The 27,930-nt window shown below is 43.1% G+C and overlaps 1 protein-coding gene across 1 annotated transcript in view; it reads right to left on the bottom strand.

Moving 5' to 3' along the window:
• Positions 1-406: 406 nt before the first annotated feature.
• brip1 (BRCA1 interacting helicase 1) overlaps positions 407-27,930 on the bottom strand; it is a 42,013-nt gene continuing 14,489 nt past the window's right edge. The window contains exons 11-21 of the mRNA XM_071524189.1: positions 27,411-27,543; positions 26,806-26,960; positions 26,497-26,674; positions 25,442-25,582; positions 24,686-24,847; positions 14,185-14,344; positions 13,081-13,202; positions 4,797-4,909; positions 4,621-4,703; positions 3,969-4,289; positions 407-2,214 (exon numbers count right to left, since the gene is read on the bottom strand). Coding sequence (XP_071380290.1) covers positions 1,349-2,214; positions 3,969-4,289; positions 4,621-4,703; positions 4,797-4,909; positions 13,081-13,202; positions 14,185-14,344; positions 24,686-24,847; positions 25,442-25,582; positions 26,497-26,674; positions 26,806-26,960; positions 27,411-27,543 — 2,434 coding nt within the window. The 3' untranslated portion in view covers positions 407-1,348. The remainder of the gene's footprint in view (positions 2,215-3,968; positions 4,290-4,620; positions 4,704-4,796; positions 4,910-13,080; positions 13,203-14,184; positions 14,345-24,685; positions 24,848-25,441; positions 25,583-26,496; positions 26,675-26,805; positions 26,961-27,410; positions 27,544-27,930) is intronic.

The following is a 27,930-nucleotide window of genomic DNA, read 5'->3' on the forward strand; positions in this document are numbered from 1 at the left end:
AGAACACTGAACAAAGCGATATCTCATGCTGGTTGTCATTGCTGTTCACAAACAAATTACCTTTGAAGACACATAGCCATATGGTTATGCCACTGTAGCTGGTAAATATATTCCTATTATATACTGTTGTAATAGGGGTTGTGAGGGTATTTTACTGTCAAAAAATGTAATTAGACTTTAAATAACTATATCAGAAGTTGACAGTTGGCAGTATATTTTACCTATATCGTACAGTCCAATCTAAATCACTGCTTGCTGTTATGTGAGGAAATTGGGCCACAAACATGACAAACATGTCAACTTTGTTGGAGGGTGTTAATATTTAAGGAGAGATCATTGCAGGAAAAATGATGAGAAAAAAAACATTATCCATGATATGCTAATATTTTATTTGTTTTTTCTGACTCAACAATTCAAATGAATGCCAGCATAAACAAATTTGAACAAATTACTTGGAAGTCGCACAAATGGCTGCAGCTGAACACATAACATGCATACACAGGCGAAGACACACACACACACACAGACACACACCAATCCCCCTCTAGTATATTGCACATAATTATGTTTGGAAGGTTGTGATTTCAATGGCAAAAATTAAGGTCTCTTATTTAGGTTAAGTCAGGCGTGTCTACAGTATATACATTCCTCACCAAACTAAACACACAGTATCTCATTAAAAGACATAACTGAACAATGAAGTGTTTTTTTTCAAGAAAAGTAAAAGGCAGATTTGTTCTTGCATTTTAATGATTAGCCAAAAAAAAGCGACAGCACATTAGAATCAACACCGTAATTTAAATAACGTTGTTTAGTTATGCAGTTTTTAACTGATAGCAGCAGTTAGACAGCCTTAATGGCCTTAATAAGGCCATGCTGTCACACTAGATAAGTAGGAGCTGATCTGAGATGGGGGCTGGCTTGGCTGAGTCCACAATGAAGCCTAGTCATCTATGGTAATGTGTGGGCTAGCTGCCTGAGGCGTAGCTGTGACGTAGTTGGTTACCTTACAACACAGTCTAAACAAAATGGTGTGATTACGTGTTGTGGACACAATGTGAAGACTGCGTTCCTCCACCACGAAAGGATTATGTGATAATAGCACCAAATTGGACACAGCCATGTACACACTGAGTTGTTTTACAGGGAAGTAAAACAACTCAGGTGAAGGATTTTGGTTAGGCACCCCAAACTCCATACCATTACTTTCACCAGAATATTACAATATCAAACTACTGCCTGTTTCTAGCCGTGTCTCCCCCAAAGTAATCCTTTCGTGGAGGCAAAACGTTTTTCTCTCTGTGCATGGAGCATGTTATTTGGATTTTAAGACATTGTGCTCTTTTCACTAAATTTTGTGAAACCAGGCTGTTAGTTTACCTGATGGAGTGGAGGGAGCTTTCTGTCTGGACCTGGACAGTCTATGAAGCCTACTGCCTTCCTGTCTGCTCTGGCCTTCCGCCTGCTCTCCCTTCTCACCTTGCTTCTGTCCTTTGTCTTCTTTCTGTCCATGTGACAGTTCTTTGGCCTGGTCATTACTTTTGCTCCCACTCTGCTGTATATCATGCCTGGTTGTCTGTTCCTGCGCTGCACTGTCCTCACTGACTGAAAGAGCACTATCCCTCCGGCCATCTAAGGCTTTCCCTTGCCCTTCCCTCAGGGCCTGCTCTGAGCCAAAAAGATCTTCCGACAGCGGGGCAGGACTGCCTGCCCCTAAAACTGTCCTGGGAGGTGACTCGGTCTCCCCCTCTTTCCGTGGGCTGCCTTCCTCCTCTTCATCCTCAAAAAGTTCTGGAGTAAAGAAGGCAGTCTGGTCGTCCTCCTCTGGATCGTCTACTGAAGGTGGTTCACTTTCACAGCTGGGAGGAGCTGTGACGGCGGAGAGCTCATGAGCCAGAATGTGAGGTGCCACTTTCATTTCATTGGACCCGTCTCCGGCACTCTGCTCTGGACAAGATGCCTGCCTCCTCTCTTGTGCAAGGGAGTTCTCCTGATTCTCCTTGCCCTCAGAAAGGTTAGGTGGTTCACAGTGCTGGATGGCATTACCAGGCCCCCTCGCCTTAAAGATTGGCTTCTTGAAGCGGGTGCTGATGGGGGTGGAGGTGAAAAGGTGGTACACAGGCTGAGGACTAACGGTGCCCAGAGGGATTTTGGCTTCACTATTTTGATGGGAGAAGGGTTCTGCTGGGTGACTGTGGATCATCTTCTGAGAATCTGTGTTAAGGAAACATAATTCTGTGTTCAAAAATAAATCTGTAAAAAAGTAAATCTGTGTACAAAATGTTTATGGATACTTAGCAACATATGACAGATCTATGACAAAAAGACAACAGAGCAAAGATGCTAGACTCGCAAAAGCTTTTGAACCTCACAATGAAATGAGACTGGCAGGCAAAGCTCCAAGGTTGCAATATTATTTGATGAATCTGTGCATTACAGAAAAACATGAATGCAGGCTTACGCTCAATATAACCCAAACAAAGGTCAAGGGGATTTAATTAAAAGCAACAGTCCAACATCTGCTCATCAGCTCGCTCCAGCGCCACTCAGGCACGCAAAAGACCTTACAGTAATGAGGCAAGCCACTCAACTCACCCTGTGACCCCCCCCCCCACCCCACCCCACCCCCCCGCCCCTCGACATCCACCCCCAACCACGGCCTGATCCGCTCCTGCCACCCCTATCCACCACACCAAATTCAATTGAGCAAGCAGCTCAACCTTGTCATGACCCTAAAGACAATGGGTGCCGGCCACGGCCATGCGCAAACACGTCACCTCGCCATATTATCTCATGGTGAGATCACTCTCATACATCCTCGAGTGCAAAAATGACATGCATCTTTTTATTCCTGTCTTTTGCAAACCGTGCTGCTCGAAGAATTTACATATCAGTCATAATTCATGAAGAAATAAAAATATCTATCTATCCAAGAGCTGAAATATCTACAAGCATACATTAAGCAATCTAAACGTTTTGGATGGAAAATTCTGTTTACGCACACTCCGAGCATAGATTCAAACAGATTATTGATAATTCACTGTGATATATTAGAATACCACATTTCTGTACAGGCTAACATTCACTCTTAAGTACAAGCAGGAAAATCAAGGAATCAGCTTAGACTAGACCCCAGAAGGCTCTGTTGGCCCTGTTGGCATTTCATTTATTTATCAAAGGCTTGTCCAAAAAGCATCAAAATTTCCCCTTTTGCTGCTCCCTCAGGCTTTTCCACTTTAGTGGAACAGGGACGTCTTCATCACATCACTCTATCATGAATAAAACACAATGAAGGCACATACTGAGATTGAAATTATGAAGCAGTACTTTGTCCTCCTTAAGCGACTGGGCTTGTGTGAAAACAGCGGTGAAACAGTGCCAATATAGAGTAAAACATTTTTCATAGATGGGAAAGGATTTTTGTAGGATTCAGATTGTTTTCATTGCCAGTTCTGGTGTTACATTTGGTTCCTGCTGGAATCCCAAGACAGTTTTTTTTTTTTTTTTTCAATGCTAAAGACATTTCTGCGCTCAACTCATATTCCTCAATGTCGCTCCTGTCTCTTATCAAAGACAAGAAAAAGCAAATCCTGCATCCATTCTTTATGCGCTGCCTATTTACTGGGGATGTAAGAATTGATATATTTTGAGAGAAAACATAAGACCTAGGTACAAAATGTCAGATTTGTCTCAATTATTTGCCCATCAATATATAAAAAAAAAAGTTTTATCATACTGCAGATTTATCAGCAATAATTCAGTTTCAAAATTAGATAGGCAGTACAGAGAAACTGGACAGGATTCACTGGACTAATAAATAAAGTCGATAATTACATTTTTGGGAGTGGAGCGGGAGAGATGGGTCAAACAAGACAAGCAGCCACTGTACGGTGGACCTTACAGAAACACCATGATCACTCAAGGCGCTAAGTGCTCTTCCATTTACGTCACCCGTGAATTCAGCTCACCTGTTTTTCCGTTTTGTTCAACTCTCTCAGGTGTAACGGAAACAACGGCGGGCGCCAAGGAGCTTGTGCCCCGATGACCAACTTCAGGCTGTTTGACAAGTGACTGGGGTGTTGGGGGCGCTGAAGCCTGGGGAGGACTCTGCTCCTCTGTAGTTTTTGGTAAGTGACTGGCCGGGGGTGAGATGGCACTGGTGAGGGTCTTGCCGCCTGCATGGGTCACCTCCGCGCTCTGCTGTAACTCAGAGAACGCCACCAGAGACTGCATGGCGTTGCCGAAGGTGTCGTGATGCTGGACAAGCTGGCGAACCCACTTGGACAGACCTGAGATGCACAGAGACGCATCAGTTACAAACGCCACCACATACACATGATTTCATCCCTGCAATAAATTCTACTTTGATAATTCGTTATTAAATCATTAATAAATTCTAAAGTTGAGCAGTTACTATACAAAAACACAAACTGCCTACATGTACAGAAACACAAACCCTAACCCTAATACAGCTTTAAAAAAAAAAAAAAAAAAAAAAAAAAAAAAAAGCCTTATATCTTATAATGGACAACCATTGCCATCTAGTGTCCAAGCTGTGAGGCTTTGCAATTGGACAGATAAAGCCAGCCTTTGTTCATACACTGTAAAGAGTTTGAGTACCTGTGATGTACTTATTAGGATTATTCCTAAAACGGTCATCCACTAGAATGAGAGCCCCCCAGTCATTCTTGTGGCGGATACACCTGCAAAATGTATTTTTTAATATTAAGATATGAAAGAGAGACAGCGGAAGAGCAAGCCTTGAATGAAAAGCTGGATGAGGAGGGCAAACGTACCTCCCCAGGGCCTGGTTCAGAGCTCGGTAGGCCTGGATCTCGTACCAGCGGTTGCCTGGGAGGAGACCTCGGGTTTTGCAGTGCTGGTCGTTGTACTTCATCTTCAGTTCCACCTGAAACACCGGGCCAAGATATTACGGGATGATTCAGTATGCTGTGTCATATTATTGTGGCGTAACAACAAAGAGAAAACACAATAAAGGAGAGACCGGAAAAGGTGTCTTTCAAACACAAAGGATGAGAAGGACAAGCACCACAAGATATCATTTTAAACATCATGAATGCTGCTATGCTGTTTTGCTCAATAGTAATGTCATCTAAGAGCTCTTTCATTTTTTTGTTCTATGACTAAAAAACACAAATTTCTACAATCTACAAATAAGCAAAAATGTAAAAGAATAAAAAAAAAATGTATCTCAGAGAGGTTTGGCATGAAGCCACTTGGACAACAGCTACCTAACACACTAAACTAAAAACCTGCTCTAGCAAACAATAACCACAGCTGTGGGGCAGCACCTGGGCGAGGCGGTTTCATGCATGGCTATTGATGGGGAACTAATTGGATTAATCGGGGCTCTGGAGTGGGAAGGTAAGGGGGCGAGGGATATGGGGCAAAGCCAACCCCCAGCCAATACCACTCAGGGCCTGAAGAGGTTGGGTATTGCCTGCCCCCACAGACAGATGTGTTGTGAAAGGGGAGCAGAGGGGCTAAAGAGAGGCCATGACAGAGGAGAGGAGAGGTAGGAGGGGGGGGGCAGACGAGGTGGTCTCGTCAACACGAGCCACCGCTGCACAAAAATGCCAGGAAAGCATCCATCCATTTGCATCTGTCGCTGCTGATTTTAGCGCTAACCTTTCCGAATTGACAAGTGAAAAGTTCAGCTGGCGTCTGACGGGCTGCCATGCGGGGCGGGCTGGCGAGCGGGGCTCTAACTGCTTCTGACAGGTACCGTGTGCTCGCCCAGAGCCACCAAACACACAGGGCCGCGGCAGGTACAGCCTGTCCCCCTACGCTTTCTGTCACAGGGGGAGACGAGGCGCATCACGCAATGCCACTGCGGCCTGTCCGGGCTTGTGTACATAAACACAAACAAGCCCAGTCACAGACAATCCTAAATGTCGCCCCAAAGTTGGACTATGACTAATCACACCTCACCTAAGAAGCAGGCAAACAACTTTGCCACACCTGCCCCCACGAAAAAACATTCCCACTGATATAGAAAGAGTGTTTGATTTTTTTTTTTTTTTTACAATTTGTATAGTGTAGGTCTGGGCTTGTGAAAAGACTTTAAATTAAGGGCTGCATCTGTGAGAGTAGTGCAGGCTCTCTTTTGGAGACAAATTTTATAACCATGCCATGGGAACTCTCGCAAAGGCTGGCGGCTCCGTGGTGAGATGTTTGCCAGTCTATGAGACACCAGAGCGGTTAAAGAATCCACTTCCGAAACCACAGCTTGAGCAGGAAGGCTGGTAGCCTCGAGCCGGTGGTGTCATCTAAATCCAATCACAGTCCATTTCAGCGTCCGACCCGTTGCGTCCCTGGTCTGTACTATGTCAGCGTTGAATCTGACATGACAGGTTGCATATGTGAAAAAGCCAATTCTGGCTGCTAGCGAATCTCCTAAATGTGCAAGAAACCACAAGCTTGAAGGGATTAGTTAAAATGTCAAGAGATCACTCGCTTGCTTTGGCCTTGTCCTCTACAGCTACCTGTTCATCCCTAAAAACATATATTTGACCACTAGGCATGATTCGCAGCTGAGCGCATCTGTTTGAGATACATTTGAGACGGGGTGTGTGTGTGTGTGTGCGTATGTGTGTGTGCGTCAGTGTCAGTGTGCACGCCCCTGGCAGTCCGGGACATCTTGTGCCTGTCACTGAGATTGCTGAGCGCCTCATCTGCCTCATGTGGCCGGGCTGACAGCTGAGTGGCTCGTCCTTAGACAACGTCCATGTGTGCACACATACTCACAAGGGCATCGGACCAGCGCACCTCGTCCCAACATGCTCATGGATCAGCTCACACCGAGACCAAACACACAGGACATATAGAACTCATACAGTTCTGTAATCCAATTAAAAACTGAACTGCTAATTTGCTACATTATTGATTAGTGAAATCAAGAGGCTTCATTTTACATTTTGCCATATATTTTTACAATGGCAATGCTTTTTATTTTTATTCTGATTAAGCAGCGCTACCATATGCTAAAGCTGATGCTTGCCTCTGCTCTCGCCATTAGCATCGCATTGTGATGCATCATGGGAAAATGTCTACATTTCGTTTCCAAAGGGAAATAAAGGGATGAATGTGCATCGGCAAACCATAATTTGGATTTAGGCGATTTCCAATGCTGGTATCAGGCACTGTCAAGGAGAGTGCAGGTAGTGTTCATGTATGATATAGCATTCCTTCAGTGGCTAGTGATAATGCCATATGGGCAACCTTCTTGGATGTGCCTGGAGCATCCATTAGGGACGCACTGATCTGGATCTTTGGAGCCGATACCGATTTCCGATATTCTGCCAGGCGTATCTGCCGATACCCCGCCGATAACGTTTTGTTTCCCTTTGGCGTGTGTGTGTGTGTGTGTGTTGGAGGGGACAGGTGATGGGGGGGGTAGCAGTACTAGGCCTACAGCAGTAGAATTTTAGTAGACTTAATGCTTCTATTCCGTTCTATTAAACAGAACAGAAACATTGATAAAGAGCCTCATTGTTGAATATTGTTGCCTTTTATAAATTATCTGTAACCTATGGAAAAAAAGGTTCTGCACTGATTTTAATTGCGTTTCAGTCAACAAACGTTCTATTTTGTAGATTACTGGAGACAAATTTTCATCTTTAGGCTAATACAGGCTACAAAATATTTAGAAGTAGACTAAAACTTATTATATTTAGTTTGTTTCAAATCAACTGCACACTGTCCGGCTGCACCATTCCAGCCCCCGCAGCTTTGCCCTCGGTTGATATCGCAGACGTTTTAATAATCAAGTAGCCCAAAGAAATATGAAGTCCTGAAGCAAAAACAAATAATGAATTGACAACTGTTTAACAGGCGTCTTGTAGACTGACGTCTTGTAGGCTGACAAACAATTAGCCTTTATTTCAAAATGACTCAAAATTTATTTTAGGGACCCAAAAATGTAGACTGTATTGAAAAAACATGTTTTTGAGCAGGCTGATAGGATGGGCGATTGCTCAGCATAACAGACCATTCATTCTTCACATAGGCTATCACATGAAAAGACTGGCCTAATTTCAATTTCCGGAACATAACAGGACATAAATTAAACGTAACAAACAGGCTACATTAACCATAAATAAATAGTGAATAAAGCTGGCTGATAGAGCCTAGAATAAAAGGCAAGACAAATTAATAGGCTCATTGTAGGCCTGGTTGTATGTATTATAGGCCTCCTAACTGTTCCGACAGGCCTGAAAATAAGAATAGGCATGCAAAGGCCAAATAAAAAGCTGTTGCTTATTTCTTTCTTCAAAATAGACATTTGCAACGTGACACAAGGTCTGGCTACAAAACATGAAGTCTATAGCCTGTGAACGAAAACTGTGCCGAGAAATCTGAAAATAATATCAGGCAGCAAAGGCCAAAGTTACGCCTAATGATTTATTCACATTTCACAGAGCCTTCGACCAAAGCAATAGCTCAGGCCTGGACACTATGTCTTACAATTAAGCATCGACGGTAGATTATTTCAAGGAAGAGCATCTCCCCTTTTTTGGCCGACAGTCTGTTTTCCCTTTTCATAAAGGATATGCGAGGCATTGCTGAACAAGTGCTATAGGAATAATTCACTCAAAAATGAAAATAATAAAAAAAGACAGTCCTCGATTTTTTCCAGAAATAGGTTTAGGCGTGACTAATTATATCATTTTATTATTTTTATTATTAGAAAGGAATATTGCAATATAAATATATATATTTAGAGCGAATGTTTGCCCATTTGGATCGCGGGCCGATCCAGCTGTGCATCCCCAGCGTCCGTCGTCCCGTCTTCTTCGCGATTCCCATGAACTCCTCCACATTCCTCCCAACCCCTCTTAAGCCATCCGTTTCACACACACACACTCGCCAACCTCGGACCCGAAAACTCTCTCACTGCTCGTCTTATATAAAACGTTGGCGGCAGAGAGACAAAAGTTGTTTGGGTGTCTTAAAAGGTTGGTTGAGCCCGTCATTAGGCTGAGAGAGATGCCTTATCAGCTGTTAAGTGTCTTTTTATTGCCTGTTAAAGCCACTGATTGTTTCGCTCACTCACGCAAGACCTGGCTGCTCACTGTAAAACATGCCGCTGGAAAAACTCGACATATATATAAGAGCGGCTTTGGCGGAGCTTTCGCTGCGGAGGACTTTTCAAGTTCAACCTTTGATCTTTGTCACAATAACACAACAGGCCAGTAAAATGCCATGCCATGTGCTTAGGCCGTGCGGTCGAAGAGTTATGCCTGTCTGGGAATGCGGGCCGAGCAGGCATCTAGGGTGCGGGAGTCTTTTAAAAAAATGGAGAGAGGCTGAGCTTACGCTTCTTATCCTAGCAATGGGGTGCTGTCTTGAGTGTGGCACAGAGCGAGCGAGTTCATGTGTCTGGGTCCATATGTGCTCTTGAGAGAATGTGCGCGTGTTGGCTCTGGTGCATGTAAGTGACAGAGGGGAAATATATGTCACCCATGTATGTGTGACTCAATGTGTGAGACGTGGTGTGAATATGATAACGTGTGCGTGCGTTTAATACAGAGTGTGCATGTGGGTGTATGCGTGCGTTAAAGTAACAGTTTGTTACATTTTTGCATCAAATTTGTTAAAAAGCAGCTATTGGTGATTGTTTACCTTGAATTTCTTGGCCCATTTTGTTTGTTTGGTAGTGTATTGTTCTTTTTTCTGTGGATAACTGGCCAACGTTACATCAAGATATTTCCAAGATATTTTTCAGCTATCAGTCAGTCCCCAAAGTCCAAGAGCAAGGGCTTCTTTCTAGAGCAGCCATTTTGCACCAATGTTCAGCAGTCAAACAGGGTGAAATCAATCGTAGAAGAGGCAGAGATACCAATTTCTTCACCGACAGAAATCTCAATAGTCCGTAATGCAATGCAGCGGAAACATGTTATGTTTTGAGTAAGGGGTGCGGCCACAATCATACACATGCCCCAATGTTTTTGAACTAGGTTGCCTAGCTAGCTAAGAGGTGAGCCGAAGCAAAGTCTAACCTCTGAGCAAAACTGGAAAAAAAAAAATCACCGGGGCTGTCGAAGGTCGAAGGCTGGTGGAGGGAAAGTGGGGACGCCAAAAAAGTAAATGACAACACTGGAATCCATGACTGAACACCACAAACTGATGTTATCTAACAGCGTAGGAGCATCCGAGGGTGGGTTTTTCCTTTAACGTGGGTTTCTATCTGCCATCTCTCTGATGGCGTACTGCAGCGGTACCTGTGCTGTTTTAGCATGCTGTCAGGCCTGGCTGCATGAGTTTGACAGTCATTAGTGTCAGTGTCCCCATCCCCTCAGCGGTCTAATGGGGTCAGCTCACAGACCTTTACACCCCCGGAGGGCTCCTCTGGGGGCCACACAGCCTCCGTCCTTGACAGCGGAGGAGATAGGAGGAGAAGATAAATGGAGAGGGGGGGGAGGGAGCGACGGGCTGGACCGGCAAAACTACAGAGATGTGGTTTTATCTAGTGGAGGGAAAAAGCTGCAACGAAGGGACGGTGAAAAGAAAAGGATGAGGAAATAGACACTAGAATTTAGAAGGATGGTCCATGAGGTCTTATTTGAGAAGCGAGTTTTCATTCACATTATGAATTGTGACCCACACATAATTGGCAAATTAGCAGTTTTTGGAAGACTGATGCCAGTATCGATCCATGCTGATATTTTGGGATTGAAGCTGTCGATAGCTGATATTTTGTGCCGATATTCAATACATTTAAATTTGACCAGTTTCACAGCCAAAAAATAATTATTGAGTTCTTGAAAGTTTTATTCTTGAGAGGGTGTAAAAGCCTCTGAAACAGCACTGAGACCATCGTGGGACACTAAAACTCTGCCATAGAGGAAAATCCTCCCACAGCATACTGTAATGATCTGGTCAGCCATCTCATATAAAAATGATAATAATGATAAAAAAAATATATTGACTAGCTGTGGTCAGGGAGACACCTACATCATATCAGAGGTGGACGACACTGACTGGCCACTATCTGATTTTTTTTTTTTTTTTTTTTTTTTTTTTTTAAATGCCAATATCAGAGAACTTGTATATCGGTCTAACCCTAATAAATACATTGTCTGCTAAAATCTGGTACCAAAAAGTGGAAGGGGAATTGAGAGAACCATGGGGATTTTGGTGTGACCTTCAGAAGAAGTCAAACTGCAAAGTCACAGTGTCACTAGTCGCCGCCATCACCCTCACCCACCTGATCCTACAGCCGCCACAATTATGACAAGATGTGGCAGGAGGAGGCAGGCTCTCTAAGGAGCTGAGCACAGGTAGCAAACGAACAAATATTGTTGTCGCCGAGCACCGAACATGGCATTTAGAATGCACGGTGTCTTCACGCTTGGCCAAGTCCACCTTGGCCCCGCCTAGGTTTGGCTTCCTCAGTTCTCCCTCTGGTCCTCTGCCCCCATCCCCTTATCTCATGGGCTAAAAAAACAGACAGGGGCCACATTTTACAAAGCTGATGCCAGCAGGGCGAATATGTTCATACGATATATGGGGCCGATACTGGCCTTTTATTAAAAATCAGTGTCGTCCACCTGTGATATGATGGATATGATTACACATTTATTGTTAATTGATAAATACTATACTGGTTGTTTATGGGAAGGCCTTAACCTGAATTGATTCTAATGCATTTGACATTTTGATCAGATTCTTCACAAGTATGAATGCAATTATTATATTTATTATTTTCATCATCATCATCCTGGGTCTAAATTTGAGTTTTAATTAGAGAAGTTTTTATTTAAAGGCCTAAATATTGGACTTTTGGACCAACTGTGTAATTGTTTGGTTTCAGAACACTTATTGTTTATGCTGCACAAGCTGTTTGGAGTCATTTTATGGTCATTATTTGCCCTTTTTGGAACTCTGAAGAACCAGGGCCTGGCCACGTTAGTTCTTTTGGAGACGGCTGATACGGAGCAGTGCTAGCTGTGTGTTTCAACCAACACGAGGTTGAGCGGATAATGACCGAATTGAAATTTTTAAGGAGCTGGCAACCCAGAGAGTTTTAGTGTACCATGATGGTCTAAATATTGCTTCAGAGGCTTTTCCACCGTGTGAAGAAAAAAAAATCTGAGGGAAACAGTGAGTCCTTGGAAATGCTTGGATTTTCTTGAAAATAGTCCAATTTAAAGACACTGAGTACATTGGCACAAAATATCATGTTTCAATCCAAAAATGCCTGCATCCCATATTGGCCAAACCCTATATACCAAGGCCCCAAACAGGCCTTCTGTGTAGCATGATGTAGACCATCCACCTCCAGTGGAAGAGAAGTGTTAAAAAAAAAAAGAAAAAAAAAAAAGGAAAATTAAAAAAAAAAAAAAAAAAAAAAAAAAAGGTACAGCACTCCCCCCCCTAGAGCCGACAGAGCTGAAACTGACAGCTTTGGCTAAGGTGAAAGGGTCTGGGAAGCGTCAATCACCCACACATCTTCCCACACTGACAGAACAGGTTAGTGAAAGCTTCATCGTGCTCTGACAGGAAGGTAAGGAGGAGTGAAGGGGAGCAGAGGTGGAGGGAAGGGGAGGCAGAACTTAAAGGTCAGCTTTATCTGCTAAGGACGGGGCAGACACAGCACAATCGCTCTGGGATTTTTTTTCACGGATCACCAAAAAGGGATGTGCTTGTCTGGTGTGTGTGTATGTGTGTGTGATGAACTTTTTGTGTTGATGCTATCCAAAGCACAGGAACCTGGGCCAAAAATGAAGAAGTAGACATTCTACAGACACATCTTGGACATTAGTGTTGTCACGATACCAGAATTTTTACTTTGATACCGATACAATGTTTAATATCTAAAAAGCACAGGGGCTTTGATTTCAAAATGTGAATACAAATTTGCTGAAATGCTCAGGCATGCTCAGGCACATTCTCTGGGGGTTGTTGAAAGGCATTCTGGGAAATGTAGGAAATCACTAACTGTAATAGAAGTCGATGAGACAGGTTGAAGGAAAATGGGTGCAACAATAAGGTAAATTACAACACTTGTTCACAAAATAACTCTAGAATGCCTCAGGCCATATTAATTCTTCTTACCTGGAGATCTTTGATGTTTGGGAAGGGAATGCCGATGGTGACCACTGCCCTGGCGTTGTCATCTGTGAAGTCCAGTCCTTCACTCACTTTCCCTCTGCAGACAGCCATCAGCAGTGCTCCATCTACAACAATGAAATTTGAAATTTACAGTAGGGCTGCAACGACTATTCAACATTATCGTCATTATCGATGTCAAATCATCGATTAATGTTTCCCATTGTCGATTCATCATCAGATCCCTCACTTCTTGTCGGTATGTTGAAAATGGCTGATGCACGCAGCAGGTCTGTGGATGACAAAGCCTTCAAGCAAGCCTTCAAAGTAAAGACTAAAGTATAGCAAAGCGTGGGAATCTAGTACTAAGGTAGTATGATCAACTTGGCTTACTACAGGGGTACAACAAGCGTGCTTGATCTGTGTCAAGCCAGTCAAAATAAAAAATATGATACCTGGAATTTTCTAAATAAAACCCATATTGACAAACACACATTGCAGATAATTTTTTGTTTAACACAAAGTTCCAAAATGAAAATAGAAGAAAACACACTGTAGCTTTTCCCAAAATGAAAAAGCACATTTTATTCGATAGCAAGTGGTACAACTGTTCCTAAAGGTTATAGAATCGGAGATCTGGTAGCTAAGTGACAAATTTTAGGTGTTTATTTAGGAGGTAAAATGGCCCTATTTCCAGTCTTATCGCTGCATGCTTGACACTCTGCTTGATCTGAAAATAAAACCTCCCGATGTGGAAGCATCTTCACAATAAGTGTACTGTAAATCTGTTACGATAGCACAGTGTTTGCATTGGGGCTCATAGCGTGAGATAACTTTAGATGCTATATTTTTATAACATGTTAAGAAATGTTATTACATGTTAAGAAAACATCCTTTATGTTTTAGTAAATGACTACTGTTGTGCACTGCAGAAGAAGTACTAGCACAGTGCTGTTGTATCTTAAGCTGCAGTTGTAGTAAAGATAACTTAAGTTTTAGTTTATATCACCATCAAATCACCACACTGGCTGTCCAGTGTGATAGGCCTGGGGCAAAGCCACTAGCTAGTCCTGAGGCCAGTGTGAGGATCTATACCAGTCTGAGTCTCACCTCTTTCCCCACAGTGTCTGATGGCATCATAGTAAGTCTGCAGCAGCTCGTCAAAATCCCCCTTCGCTCCACCGCGGGGCTCTGTGATCACGGTCTTCCGTTCCTCTAGCTTCTCCCAGAGGCCGGTGTTGGTCCAGCGATCTCGCAGCTTGTCCAGCATCTGAGCAAATCATGAAGGATAAATCATAAACATAGATGTCCAACTATCTATAGAAATTGAGAGGATGAAGAGAGCAGAAACTGCAAACAAATGCAGTACAACACAAGCAATATCCATTGAGATAATAAAGCCACAAAGTAGCTAATCAGCATCAAAATTAAAATTAAAATTTTAAACCAGAAATGAAAACGGTTTCATTTATTTATTAACACATTTGGTATTAAATGTAGGTCCAACTAGAGTTAGACTGATATATGGGGCTGATATTGGCCTTATATGAAAAATCGGTCAGTCGGTGTCGTCTGCCTCCAATATGATGGATATGATGCAGTTTGATTTATCACATATTTATTGTAGAATTTATCAATACTACACTGGTTGTCTATGGGAAGACCTGAATTGAAACTAACCTGAATTGAAACTAATGTGACATTTGGATCAGATTTCACATAATTATGCATGCAGATGTTGATGATTAGTATCATCATCAACTTGGGTTTCAATGCAGAGTCCCATGGTGTACATGCTGTTACCACCATGCCAACAGTAAAAATCTGGAGGGAATGAAAATGGTAAAATGTAAAGATGTAAAGCACAAAATATCGGCTAATATCAGCTATTGGAAGCTATAATTCAAAAACATTGGTATTGGCCTTCAAAAATTCTATCAGTTGACCCCTAGGCCTAACCTTTGTCATACAGGTTAGGTTACAACTTCTGCTTAAATCTAATCTTGTTTGCAATGAGAGATTTCTGATAACATGATGACAAATAAAACAACTACATTCTTGTCTTGTGGTCTAAGTAAGCAGTCTGGAGGCACCAGAGCATACAGCACCTCACCAGGGACAGGAAACAAAAGGTGTTTCTTTGAACACTGTCTCAATTTCAGAGAGCATGTGCAGCCTATCATCCCACTGTGAAGCAATTATGTGAAGATCACTACCGAGATATTTAATGAAAATATTTTTGAATATTAGAATTTGAGCAGAAGAAGCTGTTTAGTCAGCAGCAACAAGTAGCTCTGCCTTATTGTTGAGCCTGTGTTAATAATTTTGGTCACAGGGAGCTCAGACTGCAACAGGGACTATAAAGTCTAGTTACATTGAAGGAAGCTCACACTGGAGTCTGAGAAACAAATAGCACAGGCAGGTTTAACAGTTGGCTAAATGCAGCTGACTCCCAAACGACAAAAGCAACAGGTTTCCATCTTTTGAAATCATGAAATCCATTTTCAAAGCTGGTAGAATTTGACCTTCTCAGGACTGCTGCCCTGACAGGCTTGGTATCCTTACACTGTATGACATGCTCAAAGTCCCAAACTTAAAGTTTGCAGCACAGAAAAGGAGGCATTCAGCCACTCATCATGTGCCCCTCTGTCCTCATGTAGCTTGGATTTCTTTCCATTCCTACACTTGGCAGAAAGTTGATGCATTTAAACCCCCTCTGTAATAAAATCACTGTTGCTGCACTATTGTTAGTGCAAAAAGTCAGCGACTCTCAGGGGAGGAACATTGATCTAAAAGCCCTCTCCCTAGCACAGCCCTACTCATGTCTGTACTGTGCGGATTTTATCCTTGAATAAGCATGGCTTCACAATCAAAGAGCATCTTCACTGAATTGGAAATGTGTTAGAAGGGTCAAGTAGAAGTTCTTCTTGTAGTCAGCAGAAAACTTCTCACAACAGGCTAGTGGTGTCATGCTGTAAGGCCTGAGCCAGAAGCGGCTAGGCCTATCGAATGGGAGGAGGGAAGGGAGTATTCACTAAGGCCTTGTCCCCAAGTGTGAACCTATCCTGTTTACCTGCAGAAACAACAGCCAAGTCAAGTACTCGACGAAAACACCAGCACACGGTTCTGAACAGAAATTTAATCTGCAGGGTATGTGCAGCGCAGAGGAAAACAATAGAGGCAGATAGGGAAATGAGACTGTACTAGAGCGTTGATAGTTTCTTGCATGCCAGTGTGACTGCTTCACAATTGTGAAATGAAGCATGAGGCAGATTTCATCAGGTCGGTGCCTCCTACAGCAAGCGGGGCCAGGAAGTTTACATCAATAAAACATGACACATTCACTAAAGATGCAGCGTTACATCGACAAGGACCCCCCCTTACATGCGCCTCCAACTCGGCAAACTGTTTGTCCCGCAATTGCTTTCCAGTCCAATCTCGACCGGGGGATGAATAATTCATGTTATGTACTTTAGGTAGATCTGCCACTAAACAAAACAGCCATTATCTGCCAGGCTGCACTCGGAAAGAAGCTGATTCCACAAGGAGAAGAGGCTGGAGGCAAGTTGCTCTTACTGATAAAATTGATGGGAAGGGGTCAGCGAAGTCAGCATCTTGGATCGGTGTCTTGCAGCCGACATTATTAATTTCTGTCTTGGAATGATGGGTAAGCCGATAATAACCCAAGCGTAACCTGATAATAAAAACGACAGAGCCCTTAAAAGACAGGGACACATGCAAGCACAAAGAGTCCTTGTGCAAAGTTGTTTATATTCCCCGAGCTGTAATTTGTAAAGCCTTATAACAGCGGGGGGTGAAACACAATCCAGTGCCACTCTATGTTACCAGTTGGGTCGCTGGGGGTAATGGTCGCTAATGCTTGTATCTCAAGGACCCTACGAGTAAACATCGCTGGGAGTTTGCCTGAGACGGAGCCATTTAATTACGGACACGGTTTCCGTATCCTTCATCTTGACAGAACAGGGTCTGATTCAGAGCCAGTGGAGCCGGCAGCAGGAGGGCAGCCACCTAGACTATTAAACTATTAAAGGAAAAATCCACCCTAAAACACTTTAACACAATTAAAAACAGCTATTGGCGATGTACCTTTCATTCCTGGGTCTACTTTGTTGTTTGCCGATGTATTATGATCTTATTCTAGTGGATAACTGGGAAAACATAGACAATGTGTATGTTTTAAAAGGAGAAATATTTCCAACAATCTAAAACATCACTGGTAAATGTCAGGTTTTGGTGTCAGTCCTTCAGAATTGAAGAGAAAGTGTTTCTTTCTAGAGCCACCATTTTGCACCAATGTTCAGCAGTCATACTAGGAGAAATCCATCATAGAATGGGAAGAGATACCAACTACTCCACCAACAGTAGTCTCAACAGACCAGAATGCAATGCAGCCACATGACGTGTGCTGAATAAGGGACATGACTTTCACTTTGCTGGACTGGGAACTCTTGCTCTCTTGCCAAAAGCTATCGCTATTACTCTCTCCACCTACATGTAAAACCATCAGCTGGTTACAACAAGTCCAGGCAAGTTCTCTGGGGGATGTCAAAAATCATTCTGGGAAATATGGGAAATCACTAACTCAAGTAGAAATAGACAAGGCAGGTTGAGGGGAAACTGGACACAACATAAAAGTAAATTAAAACACTTTATTACAAAATAACTAAAAATTGCTAAATATAATGGAGTGCATTGAACATCACAGATTGATAATATGTAACAGTGTAAGAGTATCCCAGGGTGCAATTTTCCTTTAACTATTACCATAGTTATCATCTTAAAGCATAACTCACCACTTTCAACAGAGCGAGCAATCAATATGTTGAAAAATACAGATTTTGTGTGCTTTTGGGGTTGATTTTTGGAGTGTCCATTGGCCCGTTAGGACTGTATTGGAGAGCCACACACCCAGTCAAGGAAAACGTATATTGCTGTATAAACTGGCAAGTCACGTGGTAATCCCGACGTCATCAAGGTTCTGGAAGTGTTTTGGCCATTAATTTGTAGTACCCAGATTTCAAAATAGCTGGGTTCCATATGGTTCCACGCATTCAATCGACCAGAGAATTCAAGGAGCAAAGGTAACTAAATTGGATTTAATTAAATTACTTAGCTAATTTAGCTAATAACTAAATTGGATTTGCATTTTGAAATTTGAGAAAAATGAGAAAAATCATTGGTATGAGAAAATAACAGGGACCACCATTTCCATAGTGCTTTAAGCCACAGCGCCAGTTTCAATCAACTGGTCAGCTATTTTTCCACAGAGGTTGAAACATCTGAGGTCGACGATAGCAGTCACATAATGGAGCCGTGCTTTACCCCATAGAAGACAATAAGCCTATCTGATGCAAATCGTCCGTAATTAACAATAGAATGAAGTTGGACAGGTGGCTAACAAGGGGAAAATCACTTGTTGAACCACGGTAGCATGTGACTAGCCAGCTCTATAGTGAAGCAATTGACAAGATTTTGATCAGAAACAACTGGCATGGAAAAAGATGGGAAAATAGGTTCCAGGTCCAAAATGTCTGGAGTTAAGCTTTAAGCCCTATTTGGACTGGACTAGTGTTATGTGTGGACCTCATGTAATTTCTGAATTACCTGAATTAATTTTGAAAATGTCAGAACGGAGCAATGACATGCGCCATTTTCCGAAGTTTCGTCAAAATCCGATCAGTGGCGCCCGAGATATTGCGATGGACCAGGGCTGATCCGTAGCTCTTTCCCCGATTTCATTGTGGGGGACAACAACGAACTTACTGAAAGTAAATATTTTGTGTTTATTACATTCCTCTGTGTATATTCCTCTGGTCTCTGTGTATGTATGTGTGTGTCTGTGTGTGTGTGTGGGGGGTGATGAGCGCAGAGCCTTCATGATTAATTTAGGGCCATTCTCTGACAGGGCTGGTGTTTGGCTGGCGGACTGGGGTGGGCTGCAGCGCGATGTAAAATGTCAATCTGCAGGCTCGGCTTACGCTCAGGTGCACAAATGACAGGAACAACCCAGCAGCACCCAAAATAGGGTAAAAAAAAAACCATGCATGCACCATACATACACTTACACATCCGATATCAGAATCAGATCACCTGTGATTTCAAGACATAGTTCAAATTACCAAAGGAATGTAGGGGTCAAGGTCTAAAAGGTTATATTATAAATGGTGGGTAATATACTTTTCGCTTATGCCTGCCTGCTGAACAGTTTAAGGACCGCCATGAAAATAAGTCATCCAACTTTTTTAACCAGATAGTTTTAACGCTGTATTTTATATTAAATTCAATCAATCTTTAGAAATGTACCTTGAAAGTAAACTGCATACACTTGGCTTGAAATTAATGAAGTGGTATGCAGTTCATGGATGGGTTAAACGACGGTCTGACCTGATGCAGATCCACATTGGATAAAGGCTGTCATTTAATGGTGCACAAATGGAGTTCAAAGTGCTGGTTTTACTCTTTACAACAGTGCATGATACGTTCATGATACCAAAGCAGGCTCTCCAGCCTGCTAGGGAGGCTAACTATTCAATTTGCAATCAGTTTGTGACGCAGCACTCCTAGAATTAAGTGAGAGACTTTGGAGCAGCACAGTTAGGCTAACCCAGGCAACACAAATGGAATGAGCAGTATTTAGCATGCTGGCGTAAAAGGCACAACAAAGTGTGAATAATTCATTGTCATTTCTAGGCATGGTAGGTGCAATGCTCAGCTTCTGCCAGTGACACGGTAAAGTGGGCCAGATCTTTTCGCCCACCGGGACAGGGTGGTGAGACTGCCACAGAGAAGCACTGAACTGTACACTTCTCTTTCTCGCACTTTGACACTCCCCCTCTTCCCCCCCCCCCTACCATCTCTCCCATCTTTCACCTCCTCTACATCCGGCCTCTCTTTATCTCCTTCCCTGTGTCCCTGGTGTCAGTGAGCTGTGTGGCGACACATCGCAGCTCCTCTAGCGCCTGCTGAATTATGGAAGGGGTTTGGAGGCGATGGCATTAATGAAACATGCGGCCAGGAGCCACATTTCGCAGTAGCAAGGGGAGACGTGTTGTTGCGCCGTAAATTATTCAGCCACAAAATATCACAGCGACCATCACGCCAAGGCCGGTGGCGAGGAGCCACCTGCCACCTCTGGCCTGCCACTCCTCCCCTGTCGTCTGCTCTGCACCTCCCAGCCACACCAGTGGTGACAACGCAACGCTGCAAAAACACTGCCTACTGCCCACAGAAGTAGACAGTCGCTGCCTGATATGACTTCTCTTTCTTCTCTCCTCAGGCTGTCAAAAGGAGAAGTGCGCGCTAGAACTGAATCTAGACCTAGAGGATTTAGAGGAGGATCTAGAGCACGGGTTCTCAAACATTTTCATGTCATGTATCCCCAAATAGACCCTCGGCAGGCCATGGGACCCCGATTTGATCAGATTTAGTCGTATGGACCCATATAGGAGAATTTTTGCTTTTGTTAATTTAGTACGGAAATATGTATAACTGTCTAAACTGCATGTAGGGAGATAATAGTAATACTTAAACATAAGATTCCAATACTCATTATTCTACATTCTATAACTGAAGTATGAAACAACTGATAACTGCCGGATAATGTATTAACTTGTCAAAATGTAATAAAATGTCCTTTTAAATTAGTTGAATATGTAATAAAACCTCTTAATGTAACAAATTCAGTTAATTTAATAACATTACCGAATATTACTTAATGACTGTAAAAAACTGATGATGTAATAACAATATTGACTAATTCTTATTCTTACAAGTTACTATAGTTTTAGTCAATATTATTATTGCCATCATCATAACAGATTTTATTACATTTACAACACATTCAGAGCAATGTTTTAATTACATTATCAGTTGCTACAGGGTCATTTCTAGTGAACTGAATTACATATAGATATAAACTAATCCTGATTTTGCTGGGGACCCCTCAGGGACTCCCTCAAGGACCCCTGGGGGTCCCTGAACCCCAGCTTGAGCACCACTGATCTAGAGACCTTTCCACACTTGCCATCCATAAAGACAGGTGCTGCCCAGGGGCGTTGGGTTTTGCTTCACAGACATCAAGTCATTCACTCCAACTTGTTAACTGGTGCAGTGAAATGCTCCATAGCTACTGTGGTCGGAGGTTATATCCAAATAAGAGGATGGCAGGGGTTACATTTGCTGTGTAAAAGAATGTTTTCTTAAAGTCTAAAGCCGTGAGCCTCCCGAAAGGCTCCAGCTTAGCGAGACAGCAGTAATCCTGAAGTTTCCACTGTAAAGGCTCATATAAAACATCATCTCAGCTCTCACAATCAGGAAGGATATGCTACAGAGCAAAATGACCCATGAACCTAATATGTGCACACACACACACACACACACACACGCACACAAAGACTCACTTTGAGATAACAGTGCATCTGGAGCTGGGTGATTGGTACTTCAGATACCCCAGAGGGACAGAGGACAGTGCGTGCTGGAGTGTGTGTTCACCCTGCAGTCCAGTTTGACTTTGATTTGACACACGCTCGGCAGAGCCCAGGCGCCAGCGCCGGGTGCGTCTTCACACAGACAGCGAGGCGACATAACCCCTAATGGCCCTTATCTTAATCTCCTTTAAAAGCATCTTGTATTTCCCCCCCCCCCCCTCATCTTTTCACCTCTGCAAAACCCCACTTTTTTTTTTTTAATAAACCATCAGTCCCCCTCCTGCGGTGTGTTGGTCCCTTCCTCTGGCGGCTGGGACCAGACGGCGAGGCCTGCTGTGGTTTTAATGGGCATTAACTGGGGGGCTGTTGAGGCTGAAGTGCTACAAAACCACAGCACCGGTGCGGGCTCTCTGGGAAAGTGTGTGTGTGTGTTCATGATTATGGGCATACTTTGTGTGTCTGTGTGTCTTACAATGGAAACCCATTGAGCTGTGCGCTAATGTCCAACACTACAGAGTTTCCTTTACATTAAATTAGCTGCAGTGCACCCCCGCCTTAGCTGGGAAATTGCGCCTACAGCTAGAAAACGGTAAATACAATTAAATGAATTATTCTGGCCTTACTGCCCCCCTCCTGCACCCAAAAGAAACATATTACATCTTCCAGCACAACTATCCATATATGAAGATCCAAAAATACAAATAAGAGCGAGGCTCAAACTGCAAAACCTCATGGAAATGATCCTGAAACTACAACTAGAAAAGCAAATCTGGGTCTCTAAACTAAAATGATCCTCATCCCACAGGAAACACAGACAGTATTAGCTTTTATTTCCTTGAAGCAACACAACCCACTGGGTGAGCCGACTGAGTGTGTTTATGTGTGTGGGGTGTGTGTGTGTGTGTGTGTGTAAAACTGAGGGAGGGCAGCAGACACAGCCTTGAGGGACACCTCTTTGACCCTGCTGGTCTGTTCGCCTCACTGCTCTCTGTGTCTGCAGCGGGGCCAGCGGTGTATGGGGGGCTGATAGCCATCACCTAGACACACTGAAGAGGGACGTCTGGAGATGACCTATCCTCTCTCCCTCTGCCGGGCACACACACACGCCCACGCCCGCACACACCAATGCACACGCATGCACACAGCGTCGCGGGGCAGACGGGACTCAGCGGCACCAACAAGCCCTCCATGGGCTCCAATTAATACCCCAGCCCTTCATATCCCCTCATCTCCTCATCTTTAAGAGCTGACTGTAGATTAAATATTAATGCATCAGCACAGAGAGAGAGATAGGAGACTCCAACATGGCTATCAATAATAAAAAATATCCCACAGCTCACAGTTGTTCCTTGGCTGGCGTCATAGGCTGACAAAAATAAAGGGAAAATGAGAAAATGGCACGGCAAAGGGAAGAGGCTTAGCTTTCCTTGACAGTTTGGATGCCAGTGTCATTAGCTGTTTGAGTGCGTAACTGGATCCCAAGGAAACAGGGCTCGCAGAAAAATCAAACAAAGGCACACTGCATGTGACATTCTGAAATAAGAGTGAAACACAAAAAGTACAAATACGCAAAAGGCAAAAAGAAAATTTCACGACTAGATGGCGATCATTTGATGAAAAATCCTCTCACACTGACCTTGACCGGTTTAAAGTCACAAGGAAACAATTCAATGGTGTCTTGCTTCCGTATTACGACATATTTCTGGTTGAAACAGGATGTTGAGGTGGGACATAACGCAGGAAGGGATTGTTCAAAACTGCTTTGTACATAATCATGAGCTGTCATAAATTTCAGATTCTTCAAAATGAATAAATTCCAGCCACCGGGACGCAACCGCAAACAGGGTTTTCATGTCACTTTTCGTGTCACTTTTTGTTGTGAAACGATGTGAAGTTGAAGGTTTTACATGATGAGAACATGGGGAACCTACTAAATTTGAAATTTTTTGGGGCATTTATTGATAAATAGGTTTTTCATTTCATTGTGAATTCAAACCACTTCCACTTCAAACACTAGCTCTTGAGGCTGGCAAGCGAAGGAGTCGGTTTATCTGGCCATTTCTATTTCATTACAGCTACACTCATAAGATAATGTAATATGTGTAACATGGAGACACACACACACACAATGATACATGAAATCCAGTTGGCCCTTAGTAAGTTGATGTGACAACCGAGCTTGAGTGGAAATTAATTATTCATTGACAAAAATGCATAACAAACAAAGGGGGACAAAGTGTCTATCAGTGGGCTCTTAGAAGCGCCTTCATTAACTGAAAGAGGATACAGTTCTGAGAGGATGGTGGCATCTTAGGGTTGACAAGTAGCCCTATTGATTAGTAATGATCTCTTGTAACAATATGACACCATCCACAGCTGGTTATTAGCAATGGGAACTGCTAACCATCCTATGGTTTGAAAACTGTCATTTGTTTGCATGAAACAAGTTGCATGTTTAAATGTCTTCACACATGCAAGCATTGGCCTTGACGCCAATGTGTGGTCTCTTACTCCTCCCAGTGGCAAAATGTGGAAAATGAATAGACCAACAGGGAAGCATCCACCAGCACTTGAATAGAATCTCATCCACTATCTTGTGTGAATTTTGATGCATATAAATGTCATATGACCACAGGCAAAGGCTCTTATTTTCAGAAGTGCACCATCAGTCAGTAACAATATTCCACAGCTGTATATAATATGTTACAAAAATGTGAAAGAGTTTGAAGTCTCATCATACAAATGCATTTTGTAGGGCTATTCGCATTATCTGTTGCTCTTTTATTTTTGGCATTTATGGCACCCCATATTGGTTGATTACACAAATGAAGTCACCACTTGGGCCAATCAGTAAAAGAAGTGGGAAAAAAAAGCCTTAGGGGCGAAAACTATTTTTCAAGAAACTCAAAATGGTAGAGCCAATATAGTGGACATTGAGGATAATGAGGGAAATTTGTAGAGCAAGGATTGCTGGATACGTGAACCAAATTTCATGCAGTTCAATGTCACGGTATGGGTCCAAGACATCAGGTGTGATGGACAGATGGACACCACTCCACAGTCCCCCTCTGATTTAATCGTGGGGAACAATAAATAAATCATTTCTATGTCACTCGACCGCTAATTTCACGGCCTATGCTTCATGTTTTTGGTGGCTTATTTACCTTGTAGGAAGGCAGGAAGCAGAGCACCCCCTTGGCCACGACTTGGCAAATGTGCAGCAGAAGGGCGCCCACCTCGTCCTGGAAGGCGTAGGTCTCGGCATGCTGGAAGGTGGCACACAGCTTTCTGCCCTGGGGCCCTGAACCCACAGTGCCCACCCACACCTGCGGACAGGGAATTTGAAATTTGAAGCTCTTGTGACAAATTTGAGGAAGGGTCGCAAGTTTAAGATATAAAGTAGTAATGATTATAATTTAGGGGACTATATACTGTATGGTCTGAATAGGATGAACTGGACTTTGCTACCGAGGAGTAAGCAGTTTAAATATGCAAAAGCATGATACTTTGCACTGTAGGGAACACACACACCATATCACAACATCTTGTGCTATGCGACTGCTAGTCTGGGTTTAGGTATAGTAGTAGAGTATGGTCTAAATGCTGTTTCAGAGGCTTTGCCACACCGACAACAAAGATGTTCTGCAGGAAACCCTTAAAATTTCGGATGTTGAGGATTTTTTTGGCATGAAAATGGTCAAATTTAAAGATAAATATCAGCAATATCGGCAGCCTATATACAAAAATACTGGTATTGTTATCAGTCTTTAATAAAGGATATCAGATAACATTATTCTTGATAACTCACTCACTACATATGAGTTATGATCTTTGCACAATCATGCTTTCTATCAGACTGCCTCAAAATGTGTAAGCAGCAGTTTTTCCAGAGGCTCAGTGACATGGATAAACCCACTGACCTGGGACCTGTTGATAACGTGGCTGGCCTCCAGCTGGATGGAGAACTTCACCCCCAGTTCCGAGGAGAAGGAGCCCATGGGTGACAGGGTACCCGAGGTCAGCACGATGCTGTGCACCGACGCACTCAAGTCAGAGAAGGCCTGGGAGATAGACGCAGACACAAAAAAAACTATACCACCGTGGAAATATTCAATACAGAGGGTGCCACGGTGGCTCAGTGTGGTCAAGTCGGCTCCATTGGATATGCCCTGTACAGCAACATACACAACAATCCCCAACCCAAATGTCTAGTCACAGTGTCTGAAATCAAGTCTTTAGCAAACTTGAAAAGAATAATTTTTAAACAGCTAAAATAATATACACTTTTCATAAAAACGTCACCCAACCCGTTTTCAATGCTATTTCATGTACAGAATCAGGTCCTGCGTGTTAATTTAAAACTTGCTCAATCAGTTATGCAATTTCATTTTTCAAATTACAAGAGAGCATTATTGAAGCATAGTTTCAAAAAGTTACCGGCCAGTGTTGCGGGTGACGCTTATTGATTTATCTTAGCAGTATTTGGCTCTCTATGGGTGACATTGATATCAGACTAGGGCTGGGCGATACGGACAAAATCAAATATCATAATATTTTTGACCAAATACCTCGATATCGATATTGCAACAATATTGTAGGGATGACTATTGGTGCTTTCACAAAATATTTACACAATGAGATTTTTGATATCATCAGTAATGTGGATATAATGACTAAGTGGGTAAAGGCAAATAATAGAACAGCTAGAACAGTCTGGTAAGTTCAGAAAATGGCATCACTTTACTGTAATGCAGCCTTTAAAACCAGGAAAAGACAACACTTATGCCATATCACAATATTATGATATCCAAAATCTAAGACGATATCTAGTCTCATATCACGATATCGACATAATATCGATATATTGCCCAGCCCTATATCAGACTCTGCCAAGTGAGATTCATCTTTGTTTCTATATATATATATGTAAATTAATCTGGCCCACACAGAGTGTCTTCCAGGCCTAACCTCTCACCACGGCAGGGTTGAGGCACCAGAAGCTGAGCGTCAGGACCTGGGTCTTGACCCGGGTGCTCTGCCGTCGTCGGTGGCGCGGCCGGGCAAAGAAGCCCTGGGCATCGGGGACGTCGGGCTGGATCTGGTTGGTCCAAGTGTAGCTCTGCTGCAGGGCCACCCGGTAGTCTTCGGCAAACCTACGGACACACAGGGCAGGACAGGGGTACCGCTCATTCCACAGCGTTCCTCTGAAACACTGGGGAGACTTATCATTTTTACATCCATTCTTGTCAAATGGGTCAGGCGAACTTGTTGGGTCATCTCTGACCTGCAATTGTTCCTGTAGAGGAAGTCTAGCACCATGAAGAGGCTTTTGAGAACGGAGATGGTGGTTGAGCTGATGACCGGGACCTGCACTGTGTCCTCTTTACCATTAACCAACCCGGTACGCTCCTCTTTTTCCAACACCGCTGCCAAGTGTTTCTGTCAGAGAAGAAAGAGAGAGTGGGAAAGCCACGTAAGAAGAAAACAATGCTGTTGATGGTCACCATGCATCTGAAACCAAATATAAACATTTAAAGGTGCTACGTGTAGCATTTTTAAACATCAATATGTCATTGTCAAATTGATTGTGATACATTGTTACAATTACCGTAAACACACGAGACCACGGTCAAGATGATTGGTAGCCTCTATCTCAAGCCAGTGGTACGGTTCGTGCTGGCGTTTCTCAAAATTAAAACCACATTTCCCAGAACCCCCGTCGCTTCCTGTCCCCCCTCCCTCTCCCTGGTGTATTTATTGATTAATGCTACATATAGCACCTTTAAACGGCAAAGCAAAGCATGGCAGAAAACACAGTTGAACAGTGGAACTTGTAAGACGGTGGTAAAGCTGGGTAGTCTACAAGTAAAGCCTGACTAGTTGGTCTACCTGCAGCATGCCAAAGGTGGCAGCAGTGATGCCCAGGCTGTGGAAGATGCCCACGACATCCTTGCCAGTCCAGACTTTACAGGCAGTCTCATAGCCCCGCTCAGACAGCAGGCCCTGGCTCTCCTGCATCCAGCTGCACCATGGGACGTAAACACATCCCGACTGAATCTCTGTTCATACTTATAAGCATCACACACAAGCAGAACTAGTCCCAATTCAAAATAATACTGAACCTAAATTTCATGGACTAATGTAACGAAATCATTAAACTGGTCAAATTTACCACTCTTAAACTATTGAATATTAGCAAAAAAATGATTGGCTACTGAAAGCTTTCAGCCACAAATATCAGTACTGTCCTTCAAAAACCTGTATCGGCCAAACTCTAGGCCTAACCTTTGTCATATGGCAATAGCACAGCTTGCAATCATTGATCAAACTCAGTCTACTATAGTAAGCTATGAGAGATTTTAAGCAAAAGCCCAATATCAGTGTAACCTTAACACATGCAGGACACATA

Source organism: Centroberyx affinis, unplaced genomic scaffold, assembly GCF_046629955.1.
Source record: "Centroberyx affinis isolate AG114_WGS23_722 - 3 ecotype Tasmania unplaced genomic scaffold, CSIRO-AGI_Caff_v1 ptg001164l_1, whole genome shotgun sequence".
Taxonomy (NCBI): Eukaryota; Metazoa; Chordata; class Actinopteri; order Beryciformes; family Berycidae; genus Centroberyx; species Centroberyx affinis.